This window comes from Hyla sarda, chromosome 6, assembly GCF_029499605.1.
Source record: "Hyla sarda isolate aHylSar1 chromosome 6, aHylSar1.hap1, whole genome shotgun sequence".
Lineage (NCBI taxonomy): Eukaryota > Metazoa > Chordata > Amphibia > Anura > Hylidae > Hyla > Hyla sarda.
Window position 1 is genome coordinate 100,738,951 of NC_079194.1, and position 24,451 is coordinate 100,763,401.

Below are 24,451 nucleotides of genomic sequence, written 5' to 3' on the forward strand. Positions count from 1 at the left end.
CACTTTTTTTTTGCAGTGTTATAGCTCCCATAGGGACCTATAACACTGCACACACTGATCTTTTACATTGATCACTGGTTTCTCAAAACCAGTGATCAATGATTCTGCCGCTTGACTGCTCATGCCTGGATCTCAGGCACTGAGCAGTCATTCGGCGATCGGACAGCATGGAGGCAGGTAGGGACTAGAGATGAGCGAATTTACAGTAAATTCGATTCGTCACGGACTTCTCGGCTCGGCAGTTGATGATTTATCCAGCATAAATTAGTTCAGCTTTCAGGTGGTCCGGTGGGCTGGAAAAGGTGGATACAGTCCTAGAAAAGAGTCTCCTAGGACTGTATCCACCTTTTCCAGCCCACGGGAGCACCTGAAAGCTGAACTCATTTATGCAGGATAAGTCATCAACTGCCGAGCCGAGAAGTTTGTGACGAATCGAATTTACTGTAAATTCGCTCCATCTCTAGTAGGGACCCTCCTGCTGTCCTGTAAGCTGTTCGGGATGCCGCGATTTCACTGCGGCTATCCCGAACAGCCCACTGAGCTAATCGGCATGAGCTAATGCCACCCGCTATTAGCCACGGGTCCCGGCGTTATAGAGCGGGAGCGGACACATGACGTACCGGTACCCGGCCATTTTTTTTAACATCTGACCACTGTCACTTTAAGCATTAATAACTATGGGATGCTTTTACCTTTCATTCTGATTCCGAGATAGTTTTTTCGTGACATATTCTACTTTATGTTAGTGGTACATTTTCGCCAATACTTGAATAATTTCTTGGTGAAAAATTCCAAAATTTGATGAAAAAATTTAAAATTTAGCATTTTTCTAACTTTGAAGCTCTCTGCTTGTAAGGAAAACAGACATTCCAAATAAATTATATTTTGATTCACATATACAATATGTCTACTTTCTATTTTCATCATAAAATTGACATGTTTTTACTTTTGGACAACATCAGAGGGCTTCAAAGTTCAGCAACAATTTTCAAATTTTTCACAAAATTTTCAAAATCTGAATTTTTCAGGGACCAGTTCAGATTCGAAGTGGATTTGAAGGGCTTTCTTATTAAAACTACCCCATAAATGACCCCATTATAAAAACTGTACCCCTCAAAGTATTCAAAATGACATTCAGAAAGTTTGTTAACCCTTTAGGTGTTTCACAGGAATAGCAGCAACGTGAAAGAGAAAATTCTAAATCTTCATTTTTTACACTGGCATGTTCTTGTAGACCCAGTTATTGAATTTTTACAAGGGATAAGAGGAGTAAAAGCCCCCCAAAATGTGTAACCCTATTTCTCTCGAGTAAGTAAATACCTCATATGCGGATGTCAAGTGTTCGGCGGGCGCAGTAGAGGGCTCAGAAGGGAAGGATTTTGGAGAGTGAATTTTGCTGAAATGGTTTTTGGGGGGCATGTCATATTTAGGAAGCCCCTATGGTGCCAGAACAGCAGAAAACCCCCACATGGCATACCATTTTGGAAACTACACCCCTCAATGCACTTAACAAGGGGTCCAGTGAGCCTCAACACCCCACAGGTGTTTGACGACTTTTTGTTAAAGTCAGATGTGTAAATGAAAAATATTTTTTTTTCACAAAAGTGCAGTTTTTTCCCCAAATTCATAATTTTTACAAAGGGTAATGGGAGAAAATGCCCTCCAAAATTTGTAACCCCATCTCTTCTGAGTATATAAATACCCCATATTAGGACGTAAAATGCCCTGCGGGCGAACTACAATGCTCAGAAGAGAAGGAGTCACATTTAGCTTTTGGAAAGAAAATTTTGCTGAAATGGTTTTTGGGGGGCATGTCGCATTTAGGAAGCCCCTATGGTGCCTGTACAGCAAAAAAAAAAAAAACACATAGCATACTATTTTGGAAACTACACCCCTCAAGGAACGTAACAAGGGGTACAGTGAGCCTTAACACCCCACAGGTGTTTGATGACTTTTTGTGAAAGTTGGATGTGTAAATGAAAAAAAGAATTTTTTTTTCACTAAAATGCTGTTTCTTCCCCAAATTTTACATTTTTACAAGGGGTAATAAGAGAAAATGACCCCCAAAATATGTAACCCCATTTCTACAGAGTATGGAAATACCCCATGTGTGGACGTCAAGGGCTCTGCTGGCGCACTACAATGCTCATAAGAGGAGGAGCGCCATTGAGCTTTTTGAAAGAGAATTTGTTTGGAATGGAAGTCGGGGGCCATGTGCATTTACAAAGCCACCCGTGGTGCCAGAACAGTGGACCCCCCCACATGTGACCCCATTTTGGAAACTACACCCCTCACAGAATTTAATAAGGGGTGCAGTGAGTATTTACACCCCACGGGCGTTTGACAGATCTTTGGAACAGTGGGCTGTGCAAATGAAAAATTACATTTTCATTTTCAGTGATCACTGTTCCAAAAATCTGTCAGACACCTGTGGGGCGTAAATGCTCATTGTATCACCTATTACATTACGTGAGGGGTGTACTTTCCAAAATGGGGTCCATTGTTCTGGCGCTATGGGGGCTTTGTAAACACACATGGCCTTCAATTCCGGACAAATTTTCTCTTCAAAATCCCAATGGCGCTCCTTCTCTTCTGAGCATTGTAGTTCACCTGCAGAGCACTTTACATCCACATATGGGGTATTTTCTTACTCAGAAGAAATGGGGTTACAAATTTTGGAGGGCTTTTTTCCTATTTTCCCTTGTGAAAATGAAAAATTTAGGGTAACACCAGCATTTTAGTGAAAACATTTTTTTTTCCATTTTCCCATCCAACTTTAATGAAAATTCGTCAAACACCTGTGGGGTGTTAAAGCTCACTATACCCCTTGTTACGTTCCATGAGGGGTGTAGTTTCCAAAATGGGGTCACATGTGGGTATTTATTTTTTTGCGTTTATGTCAGAACCGCTGTAAAATCAGCCACCCCTGTGCAAATCACCAATTTAGGCCTCAAATGTACATAATGTGCTCTCACTCCTGAGCCTTGTTGTGTGTCCGCAGAGCATTTTACGCCCACATATGGGGTATTTCCGTACTCAGGAGAAATTGCGTTACAAATTTTGGGGGTCTTTTTTTTTTTCTTTTACCGCTTGTGAAAATAAAAAGTATGGGGTAACACCAGCATGTTAGTGTAAAAAAAGAAATTTTTTTTTTTACACTAACAGGCTGGTGTAGCGCCCAACTTTTCCTTTTCATAAGGGGTAAAAGGAAAAAAGTCCCCCAAAATTTGAAGTGTAATTTCTCCCGAGTATGGAAATATGTGACCCCAAACTTTTTCCTTGAAATATGACAGGGCTCCGAAGTGAGAGAGCGCCATGCGCATTTGAGGACTACATACGGATTGCATAGGGGTGGACATAGGGGTATTCTACACCAGTGATTCCCAAACAGGGTGCCTGGAGCTGTTGCTAAACTCCCAGCATGCCTGGACAGTCAGTGGCTGTCCGGAAATGCTGGGAGTTGTTGTTTTGCAAGAGCTGGAGGATCCGTTTTGGAAACAGTGGCGTACGATACGTTTTTCATTTTTATTGGGGGGGACAGTGTAAGGGGGTGTATATGTAGTGTTTTACCCTTTATTATGTGTTAGTGTAGTGTAGTGTATTTAGGTTACATTCACACTGGCGGGCGTTTACGGTGAGTTTCACGCTAGGAGTTTGCGCTGCGGTGAAAAATTTGCTACAGCCCAAACTTGAAGCAGCAAAACTAACTGTAAACCCGCCCGTGTGAATGTATCATGTACATTTCCTTGGGGGGGGCAAACCTCCATGACAGACCATGCATGCTGGGAGTTGTACTTTTGCAACAGCTGGAGGCACACTGGTTGGAAAATCTTCAGTTATCTAACTCAGTATTTTCCAACCAGTGTGCCTTCAGCTGTTGCAAAACTTCAGCTCCCAGCATGTACTGATCGCCGAAGGGAGATGTAGTTATGCAACAGCTGGAGGTACACAACTACAACTCCGAGCATGCCGAGACAGCTGTTTGCTCCTTGAGCATGCTGGGATTTGCATTTTGCAACATCTGGAGGGCTACAGTTAGAGACCACTGCACAGTGATCTCCAAACTGTGGCCCTCCAGATGTTGCAAAACTACAAATCCCAGCATGCCCAGACAGCAAACTGCTGTGTGGGCGTGCTAGGAGTTGTAGTTTTGCAAGATCTAGAGGGCCACAGTTGGATCACTGCACAGTGATCTCCAAACTGTAGCTCTCCAGCTGTTGCAAAACTGAAAATCCCAGCATGCCCACACAGCAAATAGATGTCTGAGCATGCTGGGAGTTGTAGTTTATCAACATCTGGAGGGCTACAGTTTAGAGACCACTGTATAGTGGTCTCAGACTGTAGCCCTCCAGATGTTGCTAGGCAACTGACCGGCTTCCGTAGGATCTAGGGAGTCCCATAGCCATCCTCTTCTTCCGCCGATTGTCGCCCGCTGCCGCCATCGATCATCATCCGCTGCCGTCGCAGATGGGTGAGTGGACTTTGCCCCCAGTCCTCTGTCGGTTTCCCCGTCCTGCCCTGCCTATTGTGGGTGGACAGAATGGGGAAAACGAAAGTTAACCCCCCCCCCCCCCCGCCCCCGATCTGCTATTGGTCATCGCGTTTTGAAGACCAATAGCAGGGATAGGAGCGGTGGCACCCCTGCCACCTCATTCCTATCCCTTCAGGGGGATCGTAGGTGTCATGGACAACCGCGATCCCCCTTATATTCCAGGTCACCGGGTCACCATAGACCCGTATGACCCGGAATCGGCGCAAATCGCAGGTGTGAATTCACTTGCGATTTGCGCCGATCGCTGACATGGGGGGGTATGATGACCCCCCTGGGCATTTGCGCCTGCTGATCGATATCAGCAATCACCACAATCCGGTACAGGTACGCCCTGGGTCCTTAAGTACCAGGGGCCGAAGGCGTACCTGTACACCCTGGGTCCCTATATGTTTAGAAGCAGTACAATAATAGAAATGTATGTAACCATGGGTGTCATTTTAATCGTATTGACCCAGAGAATAAAGAAAACATGTATTTTTTACCGTAAAGTGTACAGCGCGAAAACGAAACCCCCCAAATTTGCAAAATTATGATTTTCGGTTAAATTTCCTTTCACAAAATTTTTTTGGGGGGGTTTACCATACATTTTAGGGTAAAATGAGTGATGCCGTTACAAAGTACAAGCCCTCATATGGGTCTGGGAATGGAAATATTAAAGAGTTATGAATTTTAGAAGACGAGGAGCTAAAAACAAAAACGCAATAATAAAATTGGCTGCGTCCTTAAGGGGTTAAAAGTCAGACAATGTGATTTTATGGATTTTTTTTTTCTCATTATGTCTCTCATAGTTGAAGTATACCTATGATGAAAATTACAGGCCTCTCTTATCTTTTTAAGTGGGAGAACTTGCACAATTGGTGGCTGACTAAATACTTTCCTCCACTGCATATCCAAGCAATGATGGAGAAATTTGGAATACGGTATTTAAAAAAAAAAAATTAAATATCAATTTGTTGGATCTCTTCCGTTTAGTAGAACAAAAAGGACACTTATGGATCATCCACCCGGATCCATCAAATTGGATAAAAAATCTACTATGGCCATACTACAACCACCCTATTTTTGAGAGATCAAAGGGAATAGCTTATTGTTTGACATGTGTTGTTCCAGTTACAGTACATTAGATCAAGGACCTTTTTACTTTGCAAGTGTCTGGCCCTGATTCAAGGACTGAGAATAGTTTCTTCATAATTGCTATCCAAATAGTAATGCCATTTAAAGACTCAATGGTTTTTAAACAAAAAAGGTAACTATTGAACAACCTTTTTAGGATGGAAAAGCATCCAAGTAGCTCAAAGAAAAACATGTTTTTCAGATATATAAGGGTCCGGAGGACATGCTGTCATCGGCTTTTCTTCACTTATTTCCTCAGGTTGTCTATAAAGCTGTTTTCCTTCTGGTGTACAGGATATGATTTCTGTAGCCAGAAAGTCCGATGGCTTTACCATATGACGGTGAGGTTTACAGTGTCAGCAGAGTAATGACCTGCTATAAAATAGGAGCATTTAGCTACTCACTCTGACCCAGCAAATGCTCAATTAATAGGTATGAGTTTTTTGGTAGTGGGTTATAGTGGGATCAGAGACAGTTTTTAGACCTTCCCCTCCTGTGTTCCTTCTTAAGGAGACATTTCAACCATTGTGAAGAGCATTTCCATCAGTTATGATTCTGTTGACTGACATGAAGATGATCTAAAACATATTTAATCCTATTATAGTAGTATAGTAGTACACCCTGCAGTACTGCATTTTACCATATACACTTTTCGTAAAACATCCCTGCAACAGCGCCATTATTCCTCAAGAAGTTTGGGTAAAATGCTGATCTTTGAAACCCAGTAAATCTTGAAATGAAATAAACCACAAAAAGCTCAATAATATGACCATCCTTTTTTAGAGGGATTTCCTGAAAATAAGACAATCCCTGTGGTTGTCTTATTTTGAGGAAATCCCTCTATCCCATTGCTAGAGTCCCCAGCTATTAGTGAGGGCACCTGGCTGTGATGGGTCAATCGCCCTGCAGGGACTCCAGATTGGGAATTACGCCGTACCCATTAAAATGCTCTGTCCATGTAATAAAATGGTCCCCAACCTTATGTTTCTTGTAGGCTACATTTAACTTTAAGTGATGTTCAAGAGTCACATTAACTCAAAAATAGAGTAGATTTAGAAAGAAGAAAATTGTAAATTAGAAAATTATTGATACATATTTCAATGTTAAATTTGACACAGGTTTAATGTGTATTTGTTGAACTTCCATCTATTCTTCATTCCAAATTGAGCAGTACCAAATCTGAGGTGACCCAATAAGTTCCGTGAACAAGCCTATTACTAACAAATAAACCTCATGCATGGAATCCACTGGGCATCATTGTCTTAGCAACCCAACAGCCCCTAGTGGATTGCATCTCTCCATGTGATGTTAAGGAGGGAAGTTTAACTTTTAAGATACTCTATTGGCACTATTCTGTGGTTAGGGATATATCTGCAATAATATTGTCAGTGCATATGGTAATGACTTACAATTGCTATGGCAAACCACAAATCAGGGGGTCATGAGCAACATCTGACTACCAAGCCACTGGTTGGGGATCACTAATGTAATGCATGGGCAGACCCAGTCCACCAGAAAAAAATGCTCATTTTAGCCACACCTCCATAAACAAAAGGGTGTTTGGAAATGGATTTACCAAGGCAACAAAAATCCAAGAAAAAATATTTTATAAATATTGCCTTTTATCATGCATTGGGGAATGTATGCAAAATTGGGCCTGGTATCAATGATAGTCCATCACTGTGGCCGTCATACCTTACCCATGTGAGGCCCCCATGTTTACTCTCCAATTGGTCACACATTAAATGCGTCAATGATTCATGAACAGTTAAGTATGTGTGAGGTAACACGTATTCTGTACCTGTTGTGTCACATGTCTTTTTTTCCCTTGATGCATTTCGCTGAGGTGTGATGTGTCTATACACTATGTGTGGTTTGTTTTCTTCTTCATCAAACTCTCCCCCATCTGCTGAGAGCAAAGGTTCAACAAAATAGTCCCCGTCCTGAGACTTGAAGGTGCCGAGCTGTAAATAGGAAAGAAAGGAATTTTGTTATAGGGTTAAATTTATTACTTAGAATTATTATTTTTCAAGATTACACCAATCAACAAATATTTATTGTAGTAGAACTTTAGTACAGCGTGTCACATTATATTCTAGGCTTACATTATTGTTTTTCTTAAAGGGGAATGTAGCATTTTCCATTGCATTGTAGTTCTGCATTTAAGAGGTTATCCAGCCTGGAAAAATTCATGACCTTTTCACATCATCTTGAGTGTTTACCTGCAGTCATCCTAGCATTGCAGCAGTGGTATATGGAACTGTAGCACTGCTATGTACATTCTAATAGGACAACATTGCAGTTCCTTGAACCACTGCTACATATAGTATGGCGAAGCACTCACACAAATATCATGGTTCCTTTTTGTTGACTGGTTGGTGTACTTGGGGTTGAAATCCCCCGCTGATTTATTATTGACCTATTATTGGCATGACCTGTGAAGAGGTTCCCAATTTTTACAGTTTAGAAAACCCTTTATCTAACCATAGTGACAGTCAAAATCCTGTTAGGAAAGGGGGTGTCATCTTTTTAAAAGACTGTTCAATTAATTTGCTTTAAATGGTACCTGTTGTGTTGCTCTGCCTGCAGGAAATGTTCAAAGCTCCTAAGTAGTTTGTGTTTTAAGACTTGCTCTGAGACTGACACAATCAGAGGATGAATTTCCAGAAATCCAATGCAAAGTCTATGCACCATTATGTAAATTTGTCCTCAGATTGTGCCAGTTTTAGACTAGTCTTGGACTATGATATTGCTTTAAACATATTCTGCCACTGGAGCGACATGTAGGTTACCCTTTAACATAGGATGCATATTGTTTTGCAACACTTGACTTTCCACTTCAAACGCAAGAGCAGGAAAAAGAATAACTCATTGATTCAATAATGTCTCCACTTACTCCACTGGAGAAAGAAGCCCTTCAATAGGCTTTAGGGCAGTCAGTCTATTGGAACAATCACAGTACACGATTAGTCAAGCAATGACTCCCAAAGTCTATCAGGGTCTGATCACTGGTCTGCCAGCTTGTCTCATGGCAACTGTACTCAGATGTACTACATGGCACCAAGCATGCTCTCAAAAGTCCTCTTAACTCTTGTTATTACCCCACCGACTTGTTTTACAATGGCTGGTCAATCTACTCAAAAAGTCCCTATATGCAGTCACTCCCATACTATAACCAACAGAGCCAATTGCAGGTCCTACTTGTGCCCTAGCTAATACTGCAATCATTCTTCTGCATGCTGTCCATCAGGAGACCATGACCATCATTTATTAGTCATATGATGGAGTAGATATCAAAGTCTGGCACATGGACAGTGAGAAAGTAAAATTTATTAAGAGGCTTGTGACTCCTCTAATATATATGGTGCACCTTACTTCAGATTATGTTAAAGGGGTTGTCTGGTTATTTAAAACATATTGTCTATCAACAGGCTAGGGGATAAGCATCTGAATGCGGGTGGCCTGACCTCTGGGACTTTCCACAATCTGCAGAACTGGGCATGTCTCTTACCTCTGAGCACTTTGGCCCCCACCATGAACTGGTCTTGGGACTGACTGCCTGCTCCACAAATTACCAGCTGAGGTGGGACATCAGTGCAGTTGATATTTTGCGTAATGGCCTGTCATTCCCAAGAGCAGATACATACACAGATGCATATACAATCTAGAAATCAAGGGATCCCAGCAGTTGGAAATCCCCAGGGATCAGACACTTATCCTATATCCTGTGGATAGGGGATACATAAAAAAAAAACAAAAAAAAAAAAACAACAACAACCCCTTTAATTTAAAACGGTTGTGTGAAATGCTGGTGTTAATAAGTTTCTCCCATGTCTACATTCGACCTGCAACACTTGCAGTGCCTGGAGAAGCTGCAGTATACAGGTCCATTTTATATTAGAGATGAGCGAATTTTTGAAAAATTTGATTCGGCCGATTCAACGAATAAAAAAAAATTGATTAGATCTGAATAAATTCTTGGCAAATTTTTATTAGTAATGTAATTGTAACAAAGCTGGATGTGGATCCTCTAACCCGTGTGGCTGTTGACTCGGAGCGGGGAGCGGAGTCTAAAGTGCCGCTGGTCTTCACCCGAGCCCGCAACAAGGCAGGATGGGCTTGCTTCGGCAGTTGACATCCAGGTCGCTTCCCCCGACACGGCTTGATCACACAGGTAGCTGGGTTAGGCAAGGTACCGAAGCATAAGGCAGTAGCGTAGTCAAACGTAGCAGAAGGTCAAGGCAGGCGGCAAAGGTGCGAAGTCTAATAATGTAGCGGAAGGTCTGGATACAAGGGTAAGGCTAACAGGCTATATGGGTTGCTTAATCTGAGGCTAGGGGCACTGAAGATCTGGCAGGGAAGTGGGGGAGGAGCTGGCTTAAATAATGTAGAGGAAGGACCAGGCACCAATTAGTGGTGCACTGGCCCTTTAAATCTGGAGAAGGTGCCACGCGCCCTAGGAGGTGGGGGCATGTGCGCAGGGAATCAGAGAGCCGAGCAGCAGCAGGTAATGAACAGGCCAAGATTCGCATGCGGGATGCGAATCGTGGTTCCGCCGGGAGAAGGAGGCGGCGGGCGCACACGGGCAGAGCGCGGGAATGGAGCGCTCGCTGTGACAGTATTTTAATGATGTGTTTAATAAAGTGTGTATTTCACTTTTTTCTCTCTATTTTTTTCCCCATTGTTTAGGTAGTACAGACTGTTCCATGATGGAAGCTGTAGTACCTGTACTAATAGACAGATCACAGCAGGTGTCACTCCTGATACTGCAATTGTCCTTTCTATTGCAGAGATGGAGTGGCTTTCTCCTGAACTCGCATCTCTGCACTATACTCCGAATGACCAGTGATGTGAATAGAATTCCAGCTACTCACAGCTCTCTGCGGGAAATATGAATAATAGGTATATGTACGGTATATACTCATACTACAGTGGGACCAGAGAAGAGCGGACGACCTCCCACATCTATACATTATACAGGACGATGGCAGCGGGTGTCAGAAGTATCACCCGCTGCGATATATTAATGCAGGTACTACAGCATTAAGCATGGAGCAGAGTGTGCTCCATGTTGGGAACAGTAGTACCTGCAGTTGAGGATAGATCACAGCAGGTGTCACTCCTGACACCTGCTGCAATCATCCCATCTATTGCAGAGATGTGAGTGCAGAAGAAAGCAGCTTGCATCTATCCATTATACAGGACGATTGCAGGATTGTCGCTAATGAAGAAATTTGTTATTTCGAATCGAGTCGAAGTTCAAATTCGGTACAAATCGAATTTTTCATGAAATTCGAAACCAATTCGACTTCGTCAGATTCGATTCGCTCATCTCTAATATATACATATATATATATATATATATATATATATATATATATATAGATGGATAGAGATTATATATAAATAGAGAGAGAAAGAGAGAAAGAGAGAGAGAGAGAGAGAGAGAGAGAGAGAGAGAGAGAGAGAGAGAGAGAGAGAGAAAAGAATAGGGACAAAGCAATCAAACTTTCAAACTTAAAGGGGAGCACACACATGAGAGATTGAAAAATATGAGAGTTATCCCTCTTACATTTGGATGCAATTGGTACCTATAAAAACAACTGTAACTATGCCCCTGATTCCAATAAAGACTAAATTTAAGAACATCCTCTAACACCAATGGAGGTCATCTGCAGTGTTTTACTGGTGTTGATGGTATTTACCATTATATCCAGTGATAACCACACAAATCACAAACACAGCAATATGCAATGTCACAGTTTGGTGTACTTGTTTATATATTAGAACAACAAATATCACCTAAATCTACAAACAAACAACAATCCTATTGAAATGGTCATTTGCAAGAGCATGCATGTTGAGTTTGTAGAACATAGATCACTTATTAATCACACTATACAGCTTGATACACGTGCAGTTCAATCTCAGATCATATTTTTCATGAACGTTAAACATTTCTATGCTGACTGATCAGGAATGTCTGTGGTGATGGAACCAATAACCAACAAATCAGTCATTACGACAGGTAGTCTAGCCAAATAACTAGAAGCATATGTACACCAATGGTACAAGCAGACCTTGATCATTTTAAGAATTGAATATATTCACCCAAAAACTCATAACATCCATAAATACATAATTTATTTCAAGTAAACCACAGCTACCTTATATGTCAACACTATAGAGAGAGGTAACTTTCTTGGGTCTTCTACCCAAACCCAACCCAAAGTTTATGAATTCTATCCCTAATTTCTTATATAAACATCATATTAAAACACACAAAGCCAGCCATTAAGCCAACACCTATCTAGTAAGGCATGTCAGATAGTTTTGATCAGCTTCTTAAAATACCTTGTTTCCTGTGATACATATATACCACATTAATATAGCTTTATTATGTTTCACTGCTTATACAATATAACCCCCTTCCTTTTTTAACAAGTTTTTATGTTGCTGAATTACTTGACCTGTAGCATTCTTATTTTTTATTGACAAAGCTTTACAAGGACTTGTATTTTGTTTTTTATAATAATTTTTTTTGCCACCATTTTGGAGGTGTATATGGCTTTTTGATGAACCAAAAAAATGGCATTATTTTATAAGTTTTCTTTTTATGGGAAAATTGGGTAGTATAAAGTCAATTTTACTGTTTTGGTCATTCATTAGAAGATACAGTTTTAATCATTTTTTTTTTCTTTTTCTTAATACAAGACTCTGACATAAAAAAAAATGTTTTTTATTTTATTTTCCTTAAATTTTTTTTACATTTTTTTTTTTTTGTTTGCCTTTTTAGTCCCACTAGAGGACTTGACCAAATGATTATTTGGCCATTTATGTTATAACTTGTAAAAGTTATATAGTACAGTGTATGGATTATTCCAGGTGGTGTAAAACTATTGCAGACCTGGTAGCCTTCCTTAGGCCCCTGCTGCCATTGGCACCCCCTAATTGCATTAAGCACACCTGATCAGGGTGACAAAAGGCGACGCCTTCACACTGCAATGTAAAGATCCTAGAGTTTGAGCGGGTGCTATATAATACATGTACAGCTCCTGAATACAGTAACAGTACGGCACAGGAAAGGTTCAACCGTATCTATACAGGGGATATAGGTATATAAGAAACAGCCACTATAAAAATACAGGAAATTAATCGGAACATCATTTTTTTTACCTAAAACGCAATATACGGTACTTATAAAATAGCTAAGCATTAGTGTTAATTTATGGATAGTCTAAAAGGGAAAGAGTATGGGTTTTGGTAAATCTATAGGGGATCTTAAAATGTAAAAGTATTATTGAAATAGTAGATACAATATTCTACAATGAAGAGAAAATAATTTACCACTATATTAAACATATGTATTTCAATCCAATATATTGTGCAGAATAAAGAATAGTTGGAAGTGGAGTGTCCTTTTAATATTCTGGGACAAAACTCAGATTTAAATGAACCTTCATAATTTATCTGAACAAGGTTTTAGCAGGTGTTTCTGAAGAATATGTCTGAAGAGCCTTCATTCTGCCTAAGAAGTAGTATGTGTAATGTGAAGCGGAGATGCCTGACGATCTGTAAATCAGTATAAATTTTCCCTAAAGAAGTATCCACCTTATTTCTTAATACCTGTTACAGTCTACATAACTTTACCCAATGCTAGTGTTCATGAGCAAGGGGCTAAAATAGTAGATGTAACAGTACTGTAGTATTCTGGTTCTGTATAAAAGTACAGTACTGTTAGAACTTCTGTGACAGACAAGCCTATGGGAGTAGGGGAATGCTTCGAAGGAATATACGATTGTCTAAGGGGTTATCTAATCAGAAACCCATTTTCCTATATGCTATTAGGGAATTCTAAGTCAATATAGGAAGGTTTTCTGTTTAGGATTCAAACCTTTACAAAAATCAACCTGTTAGTTTGAATTGGCGCTCTGCAATGCATAATTTCCCCTGTGATGGCGCTCCAGAGAAATTGAACATTTACTGAAAAGTTCTTCTACAGATTACAGTGCATTGCTAGAGACCCCCAGGAGAGAGACATAAGTGTCCCTTCGACAAGCAGCCTTTTGTTGAAGGGACATGTCTAACATGTAGGGATTGCCCAAAGCAGAGAACCCCTTTATCTAATAGCAGAAGAATGTGTTTTACTGTTTAATCGCATGTAAAATATACTAATATACTTTATTGCTCATCTCTGCAGTGTCCCTTTCCTGGTTCTGGTAGCTCTACTTCCGTGTTCGTTCCAACACTGGCAGAAAGCATCACTTCACTCTCTGTACTGGTGATCTGCTTAAAGGGGGATGCCTGTCCAGCTCAGTTTATTAGCTAAGATGGCCCACCCCTTAATCAATGATGCAGAAGTAGAGATCTGGGCTGGCTTAACCCCTACAGGACCCATGACGTAACGGTATGTTCCGACACCCTGGGTCTTAAGGACCAGGGACGTACATTTACATCATGGGCAGTTCTAGTCCCCGCCGGGCGGGGATCGGAGCAGGATGCCTGCTGAAATGATTCAGCAGGCATCCCGTGCAAATGCCCAGGGGGGGTCATTAGACCCCCCCATGTCGGCGATCGCGGCAAATCGCAAGTGAATTCACACTTGCGATTTGCGCGATTCCGGGTCATTCCGGGTCTATAGTGACCCGGTGACCCGGAATAGAAGGGGGATCGCGGGTGTCTAAGACACCCAGGATCCTCCTGAAGCGATAGGAGTGAGGTGGCACTCTAGACGCGACCACCAATAGCAGATCGGGGGCGGGGGGGTTTACTTTTGTTTTCCCCGTCCTGCCCTCCCACAATAGGCGGGGCAGGACGGGGAAACGACGGGGACCGGCGCCGAAGATCCACTTACCGATCCGGGCGGGCGACGGAGGCTGCGGGCGACGGAGATCGGCGGGCGGCGATGACGTGCGGCTGCATCCGACGGAAGCCGGTGAGTTGCCTAGCAACATCTGGAGGGTACAGTTTGAGACCATTATACAGTGGTCTCTAACTGTAGCCCTCCAGATGTTGCAAAACTACAACTCCCAGCATGCCCAGACAGCTGTTTGGGCATGCTGGAATATGTAGTTTTGCAACAGCTGGAGGGCTACAGTTTGAGACCACTATATAGTGGTCCCTAAACTGTAGCCCTCCAGATCTTGCAAAACTACAACTCCTAGCATGCTCAAACAACTGTTTGCTGTCAGGGCATGCTGGGAATTGTAGTTTTGCAAAAGCTGGAGGACCACAGTTTGGAGATCACTTTGCAGTGTTCTCTAAAACTGTAGCCCTCCAGATGTTGCAAAACTGCAAATCCCAGCATGTCCAAACAGCAATCAGCTGTCTCAGCATGCTGGGAGTTGTAGTTGCGTACATCCAGCTATTGCATAACTACATCTCCCAGCATGCCCTTCGGCGATCAGTACATGCTGGGAGTTGTAGTTTTGCAACAGCTGGAGGCACACTGGTTGGAAAATACTGTTAGGTAACAGAACCTAACTGAAGGTTTTCCAACCAGTGTGTCTCCAGCTGTTGCAAAAGTACAACTCCCAGCATGCACGGTCTGTTAGTACATGCTGGGAGTTGTAGTTTTGAAACAGCTGGAGGTTTGCCCCCCCATGTGAACGTACAGGGTACATTGACACGGGCAGGCTTACAGTAAGTTTCCTGCTTCAAGTTTGGGCTGCGGCAAATTTTTCGCCGCAGCTCAAACTTCTAGCGAGAAACTCACCGTAACACGTCAGGGGGAATGTACCCTAAAAACACTACACTACACTACACTAACACCTAATAAAGAGTAATATACTACATATACACCCCCTTACACTGTCCCCACCAATAAAAATCGTATTGTATGGCAGTGTTTCCAAAACGGAGCCTCCAACTGTTGCAAAACAACAACTCCCAGCATTTCTGGACAGCCACTGACTGTCCAGGCATGCTGTGAATTTAGCAACAGCTGGAGGCACCCTGTTTGGGAATCACTGGCGTAGAATACCACTATGTCCACCGCTATGCAATCCCTAATTTAGTCCTCAAATGCGCATGGCGCTCTCTCACTTCGGAGCCCTGTCGTATTTCAAGGAAACAGTTTAGGGCCACATAGGGGTATCTCCGTACTCGGGAGAAATTGCACTACAAATTTTGGGGGGCTTTTTCTCCTTTTACCCCTTATGAAAAGGAAAAGTTGGGGCTACACCAGCTTGTTAGTGTAAAAAAATAAAACATTTTACACTAACATGCTGGTGTTTCCCTTTGCTTTTTATTTTCACAAGCGTTAAAAGGAAAAAAAGACCCCCAAAATTTGTAACGCAATTTCTCCTGAGTACAGAAATACCCCATATGTGGGCGTACAATGCTCTGCTTGCGCACAACAAGGCTCAGGAGTGAGAGCGCACCATATACATTTGAGGTCTAAATTGGTGATTTGCACAGGGGTGGCTGATTTTACAGCGGTTCTGACATAAACGCAAAAAAATAAATACCCACATGTGATCCCATTTTGGAAACTACACCTCTCACGTAATGTAATAAGGGGTACAGTGAGCATTTATGCCCCACAGGTGTCTGACAGATTTTTGGAACAGTGGTCCGTGAAAATGAAAAATTTTATTTTTCATTTGCACAGCCCACTGTTCCAAAGATCTGTCAAACGCCAGTGGGGTGTAAATACTCACTGCACCCCTTATTAAATTCTGTGAGGGGTGTAGTTTCCAAAATAGGGTCACATGTGGGGGGTTCCACTGTTCTGGCACCACGGGGGGCTTTGTAAACGCACATGGCCCTTGACTTCCATTCCAAACAATTTTTTTCCCAAAAGCTCAATGGCACTCCTTCTCTTCTGAGCATTGTAGTGCGCCAGCAGAGCACTTGAAGTCCACACATGGGGTATTTCCATACTCAGAAGAGACGGGGTTACAAATTTTGGGGGGTCTTTTCTGCTATTAACCCTTGCAAAAATGTGAAATTTGGGGGGAAACACACATTTTAGTGAAAAAAATATTTTTTTTTTACATATGCAAAAGTCGTGAAACACCTGTGGGGTATTAAGGCTCACTTAATTCCTTGTTACGTTCCTCAAGGGGTCTAGTTTCCAAAATGGTATGGCATGGTTTTTTTTTTTTTTTTTTTTTTGCTGTTCTGGCACCATAGGGGCTTCCTAAATGCAACATGCCCCACAAAAACCATTTCAGAAAAACTTACTTTACAAAATCCCCTTGTCGCTCCTTCGCTTCTGAGCCCTCTACTGCGCCCGCCGAACAATGTACATAGACATATGAGGTATGTGCTTACTCGAAAGAAATTGGGCTACAAATATAAGTATAAATTTTATCCTTTTACCCCTTGTAAAAATAAAAAAATTGGGTCTACAAGAACATGCGAGTGTAAAAAATGAAGATTGTAAATTTTCTACTTCACTTTGCTGCTATTCCTGTGAAACACCTAAAGGGTTAAAACGCTGACTGAATGTCAATGGGGGGTGCAGTTTTTATAATGGGGTCATTTGTGGGGTATTTCTAATATGAAGACCCTTCAAATCCACTTCAAACCTGAACTGGTCCCTGAAAAATAGTGAGTTTGAAAATTTTGTGAAAAATTGGAAAACTGCTGCTGAACTTTGAAGCCCTCTGGTGTCTTCCAAAAGTAAAAACTTGTCAATTTTATGATGCAAACATAAAGTAGACATATTGTATATGTGAATCAATATTTTTTTTATTTGGAATATCCATTTCCCTTACAAGCAGAGAGCTTCAAAGTTAGAAAAATGCAAAATTTTCAAATTTTTCATCGAATTTTGGGATTTTTCACCAAGAAAGGATGCAAGTTACCATAAAATTTTACCACTATGTTAAAGTAGAATATGTCACGAAAAAACAATCTCGGAATCAGAATGATAAGTAAAAGCATTGCAGAGTTATTAATGTTTAAAGTGACAGTGGTCAGATGTGCAAAAAACGCTCTGGTCCTAAGGTGTAAAATGGCCTGGTCCTTAAGGGGTTAATCTTCTCATTATCAACATAGGCAAGTTTAAGCAAAAAAGTGAAACCAGTATATAGATAAGACAAAACAACACCATTCACAATAGGTGACAGTCACATCCTCTCCCACCCTGCACACAAGTCACAGAGCTTGACTAGAAAATTCTCCCATAAAAGGCAATAGGGTCCCCTCCAGTCTATTGTTTTTTTTTTTATGTCTGTGAGGCTTGTTGTAAAGCATATCTCTAAATGCTGCGAAGGAAGCTTAGGCAATACGACTGCCCCCATAATAACGTACACAAAGAATGATATTTACAATCATAACATAGAAACAGATTAGAAAACGCTAATATGCTTCAGTGGCTGGCTTTGACCAAAAATAAGAATCTAGGCAAAACATTCCCTTTAATAATGCTGATATACATGCCAGCAACTGAAGCTGTGTTAAACAGTGTGATTACCCATATGGGCAATGTAGTAGCTGATCTGCGGCCAGAGTAACTCCCAGATAGCTAAAAACACCCCCACAATTCAAGTTTTCTGGGGTATTTTTGGGTTCTATTTGGAAAAGGTCTTTCTTTTCCTTACATACATCTAGGTATTCATGTTTCTCTCCTATAGACTGGATGTAGAGATGACATCAACCATGCCATAACTCTTGGTGAAATGTGTCTTAGTGCTGTAAAGCAGATTATAATGTATATTAAAGACAGATGGCAATCGTTTCAAACAATGTCCAGGAGGTAAATTGGTAAGCGGCATCTTCCTGTTATTTTGACCCTTGGACTATAAAGATGCATTAGAACACACTAAAAACAACAGGATTGTTCAATCCAATGTATGTTTTTTTTCTTTTCTTTTTTTTTAGCTAATGCTTTCCATGACAAATAAGTTTCTATGAGAAATATAAGTCAAAATATTGTGCAAATGATCTTACTAAATGTATTGGTCTGGTTCTACAGGGGTTGTCCAGTCATCAATATTAATTCACTATGGAGCAGGCACTCCTACTGATCAGTTGTTTGAAGGAGCTGCAAGACACATGTGAGATCTGCCGCTTCTTCTGTGTTTAAAGAGAACCTATGGCCAACCCAGGAAAATTAGATTTTAATGAAAGAGCTTAGTGTACCCAGATCACACACCTTTTTACAGTATCTTGATACGTCTTCCTCTTCCTGAGATATGAGGGTTTATAGTTTGACTGACAATTCAGGGAATCAGTCAGATGGGTGTGAACTTAAAGGGGTACTCCGCTGCTCAGCGTTTGGAACAGTTTGTTCCAAACGCTGAGTTGGGGAGTACCCATTTGATTTTAATAATGGGAGATAATGGGCAGGATTTTACAGTCAGGGGGTGTGTATTAGGTATGCATCCCCTCATTGTACAACATTTACACCCCTGACTCTATAATCTCACCCATCACCCGTTATTTACTCTTATTATTAAAAAATTGAGATCACACCCATTTGACTAATTCCCTGAATTGTCAGACAAATTATAAACTCACATATCCCAGGAATGAAAGGGCATTTCAAGACACTGTAAAAGGTGTGTGATCGGGGCACCCTATGTTTATTAATGACTGTAAAGTAAACATTTTTGGGAGTTGGCCATAGGACCTCTTTAATCTGTTAAATCTACTTATACTTGCAATCACTGTACTATTTGTATTGGCAGTGGAAGGTACCGCAGCATGGTCACATCCTGCAGTGCTGATGCCCCTTCAAACAGGTGACTTGTGAAGGTACCATGAATTGAACATATGCCAATGTAATAGTAATGACCTATCCTTTACCACAAGTATAAAACATAGCTGATAATGTGGCTGCCTACCTTATAAAACCATGTCTTATTTATCTGTGCTGATTAGTTTTAAAAACATATATTTATTGGGGGTTGCAGCTCAAGGTGCTAATACACCTAAGATTAATGATGGCCAAACCCCACACTGCTGGCGAGTTCGGTCATCTATCTAAGGTGTATGGTGGTCTCCTGTATTGAAGCACGAATGCCCTCTCATGTCAGTGGAGAGATGGGCCAATCATGCTGGATTTTTTTTGCCCAACCCTTTTGTTCTGAAAGAGATAAGTCACTGGTAAAACTGTCTGACTGCGGCTTACCCCTCCCCATGGTGTTTGGTAAGGATAGGGAAGATAACTGTTGGCCGACCTGTTCTGCTGACAGTAATTGATTGTGTATTTCCTTCTTTAGTTTCTCTAATCTCCAAACCCTTCTAGGCACAAAATTAAAATGTGCCTGAAGCAATACAGAAAAAAGAAATAAAATATCTTGCTTAAAGGGGTTCTCCACTGCCCTGCCTTCCGGAGCTCTGTTCGCAGAGTCCGTAAGTTTATTACTCCGAATGCTGTGTGCGGGCTTCCGTGTTCGCGCCCCCTTCCCATAGACTTTCGTTGAGGGGGTAGGCGTGATGTCACGAGGGGGCGGGCGTGACCTCACGAGGTGGCGGCCTCGAAAACGGAAGCCCACACACAGCGTTCAGACTAATAAACTTCCGGATGTTGCGAGTGGAGCTCCGGAAGGCAGGGCAGTGGAGAACCCCTTTAAACAGGGAATTACAAACTGTCTCCCCTCCAAGGCGACTATTGCCTTGCTAAAGAAACTGAGGGTAAAGGTGATTGACTGACCAAGCATGTATCTAGACCTAAACCCTATTGAGCGTCTGTGGGGCATCCTCAAATGGAAGGTGGGGGAGTGCAAGTAATGTTATCGTAGAGGAGTGGAAGAAGATAGACATGTGCACAGAATGCACAAAAAAAATTCACAAAATCCCGAAAAAGCATACGAATACGAATATACAGTTAACGAATGCATTCGTTAACTAACGCATAACGAATATGCATGTTAACGAACAACGAATGCATTCGTTATCAGTATACCGAATGTCGGGGCCATGCATAAACTGCTATCCGGCAGCGCATAATGCTTAAGCTGCTGCCGGATAGCAGTTGAAGCAGCCCGGGCAGGTTCACTCACCTTTCCGTGCTGCTCCGGGCCTTCCTCCGGTGGGTCCTGGGCTGGTCCGGGGCCTTCATACGGGTCTCCCTCTGACGTCGTCATGACGCCGTTGCGCACGCTGTCCCGTCATCCAATAGGAACAGCGTGCGGCAGCGACGTGATGACGTCACTACGGAGGCCCATTAAGGCCTTGCGGCAGACAACGGAGGACCGGAGAAGACCAGGAGAGCCCAGCAGAGCCCAGCGGAGTACCGAAGAGGACTAGGAGAGCCCAGCGGAGGCTCGGGGACACCATCAGGAGCAGCGGGGACAGGTGAGTAGGACTTTACTTTTTTACATTGCACAAATCCCTCAACATACGAAATACCATTGTATGTTGAGGGATCACTAGACATGTGCAGAACCAAAAATCAGAATTAACGAATGCATTCGTTGTTTTTAATGAATGGATCCGTTTTTTAAATGAATGCATCCGAAAACGAAAAAAAAAAACGAATATAATGAATGCACAGCATTCCGGATATTCACAGAACCGAAAATAAAAAAAAACGAAAACGAACAAAACGAAAAATATATTTTTTTAGTTCTGCACATGTCTAGAAGAAGACTCCAGTGACAACCTGTGAAGCTCTAGTGAACTTCATGCCCAAGAGTCTTAAAGAAGTCCAGTGGTAACAAATTTATCCCCTATCTACAGGACCTCCCACGATCTCCCTGACTCGGCCCCGGATGAGTTGCTGTGTGAGATGTTTCGCACATAGCAGGTCAGCTGGTACAAACACGCCCCCTCCATTTATCTCTATCGGAGAGGTGGAGACACAGGAACGCTAGGTACGAACGTGCTTTAACAGCGCTGGGCCGGGGCGAGCCGGTGCCCTGTTCGGAGATTACGGGGGTCCTGTGGATACGTGATAAATTTTTTACCACTGGACTTCTTTAAGACAGTGCTGGAAAATAATGGTGGCCACACAAAACAATGGCACAATGGACCCAATTTGGACATTTCCACTTAGGGGTGTACTCACTTCTGTTGCCAAGGTTTAGACATTAATGGCCGTGTGTTGAGTTTTTTTGTGGGGACATGACATTCAACACTGTTATACAGGCTGTGCACTCCTCATTTCTTCAGTGTTGTCACATGAAAATATGTCATAAAATATTTACAGAAATGTGAGGGGTGGACTCACTAATGGGAGATACTGTATAGCTGACACCTGCTGTGGATCATGTGGGCTCAGCTATTGTGCACTGCCCATCACCTAGCTGTACCCTTACAGCACACTGTGCTAACCCCTTGGCAGCTGCTCCAAATATATATATATATATATATTGATGCTACAAGGCTTACATTTCCCACTAGCCATAATAGTCATAACAATAACTGGTTTGCCAGTTGGGGTTAATATTAAAATGCAATTTATTACAGTGTAACATCTGAATGTATTATTCAATGGAGACAAAACTGAAGGGAACATGCCTTCTATGCATTCACTCCTAGGCATATATAAATATACCAGCCTTCGCCTTCCTAATATGCTGAGTGTTTGTGTTAACTTCTACTTCATACAGTGGAAAAGGGAGCTGACCTTTTGCATCAGCCCCCTCATAATTGTGTTATGCAGTTTTGTGACATTATAGACTGCATGGTAAGGAGTGATACATCCATCAACTATGTTTGTGCTGCCTAAGCTGCAAAATACAATGGCTATCTCATTTTTATGATGTGGGGAAAAAAAATCCAGAATTATTTTTTTTGCCATCGTAATGTCCCATAATGCTTTGCCAAGGTATCACATAGGAAGATGTAGCCAGAATGTATCTTTCAAATGCTCAATTTATATTTCATACTAACTGTGAGCAAACCTACTGTCAGATGCAGGTAGAGGGCACAGGAGAACCTACTGTCAGATGCAGGTAGAGGGCACGGGAGAAGCTATAGACTGCTCTCTGCGCAGCAGCACGTATGTCACAGGTGTTGTGATAATCTCAGCCTACTATAGTAATGCATTATCATCTACAAGAATAAGCAGGGGCAACAGCAGAGTAGACGAGGTTACATAGTTACATAGTTACATAGTTAGTACGGTTGAAAAAAGACATATGTCCATCAAGTTCAACCAGGGAATTAAGGGATAGGGGTGTGGCGCGATATTGAGGAAGGGATGGGATTTTATATTTCTTCATAAGCATTAATGTTATTTTGTTCCAGGAATGTATCTAATCCTGTTTTAAAGCTGTTAATTTTTCCTGCTGTGACCAGTTCCTGAGGTAGACTGTTCCATAAGTTCACAGTTCTCATGGTAAAGAAGGTGTGTCGCCCCTTGAGACTAAACTTTTTTTTCTCCAGACGGAGGGAGTGCCCCCTCGTCCTTTGGAGGGGTTTAACCTGGAAGAGTTTTTTTTTTTCCCCTCCTCGTCTTCTAATAGCCACAACACTTTCAATTTCCCCCCTACAGATTTATATGAGACTTGTTTTGTGCGCCACCAATTATACTTTGTAATGACATCACTCATTTAACCACCAAAAATACCATACATATTTAACCACCAATACCACACATATTTATGTTTATTTTTGTGACATTATTTTATTTAAAAATGGGGAAAGAGGGGGGCGATTCAAACTTTTATTAGGAGTGGGGCCAATTAACATTTGTTTTTACTTAGTTTTTTCACAATTTTTTAGTACCCATAGGGCAGTGTTTTTCAAAAAGTGTATCTCCAGTTGTTGCATAACTACAACTCCCAGCATGCCCGGACAGCCTTTGGAATGCTGGGAGCTGTAGTTTTGCAGCAGCTGGAGGCACCCTGTTTGGAAAAAATACCTATAGATGCAATCTTGTGATTGCAGACACTGACCAATGCTGTGCCATAGGAGCCTATAGCACAGCACTGCTCAATGTTATTGGCACTCCATTACTACAGGCTGCTGAGGCTGCCTGCATTATTGGAGCGCCGATCGGACAGGACAGACGAAGGTAAGGAATCTCCACCCTTCTTTTCAGCTGATCGGGACCCTATGGGTTTTGCCGCGGGGGTCCTGATCAACTCCACTGAGCTACCGACACTTGATTTCGGCATTTTAGATGCCGCAATCAACTTTGAACATCTAAAGCGTTCAGGCAGGACATCACCCGATCCGGATGATGTCTGGCATTAGCCAGTATGAAGCGAGCTCAGGCCCGCTGTACGGCTGCACCGTATACATACGGCGGCCAGTCGTAATGGGGTTAACTCACCTTCTCCCAGCACTGGGTCCGGACCAAGCAGCAGAGGAGCATAGCATACAGCCATTACCGGAGCCCGACTCTGTTCCCATGTTTCCCAATTGTCAGCTACCGTGAGTCGGGCTCCCGTGAGACGATGCTCCGGCCCCTGTATCGCTGGTCATTACGCACAGAGCGAGTTTGCTCCAACTCTCAGCATGCCCGGACAGCCTTTGGAATGCTGGGAGCTGTAGTTTTTCAGCAGCTGGAGGCACCCTGTTTGGAAAAAAACTGCCCTATAGATGCAATCTTATGATTGCAGACACTGACCAATGCTGTGCTATAGGAGCCTATAGCACAGCACTGATCAGTGTTATCGGCACTCCATTACTACAGGCTGCTGAGGCTGCCTGCATTATTGGAGCACCGATCGGACAGGGCAGACGAAGGTAAGGAACCTCCACCCTTCTTTTCAGCTGATCGGGACCCTATGGGTTTTGCCGCGGGGGTCCTGATCAACTCCACTGAACTACCCACACTTGATTTTGGCATTTTAGATGCCGCAATCAACTTTGAACATCTAAAGCGTTCAGGCAGGACATCACCCGATCCGGATGATGTCTGGCATTAGCCAGTATTAA

At 42.2% G+C, this 24,451-nt stretch overlaps 1 protein-coding gene across 5 annotated transcripts in view; it reads right to left on the bottom strand.

Moving 5' to 3' along the window:
- The window catches only part of ADAMTS9 (ADAM metallopeptidase with thrombospondin type 1 motif 9), a 267,952-nt gene that overhangs the window by 226,487 nt on the left and 17,014 nt on the right, over positions 1-24,451 (bottom strand). For all 5 annotated transcript variants that reach the window (XR_008844950.1, XM_056524547.1, XM_056524546.1 and 2 more), the window contains one exon: positions 7,467-7,629. Coding sequence is in view for 4 of the 5 variants with exons in the window: in XM_056524547.1 (XP_056380522.1) it covers positions 7,467-7,629 (163 nt within the window). In the remaining variant the exon portion in view is untranslated. The remainder of the gene's footprint in view (positions 1-7,466; positions 7,630-24,451) is intronic.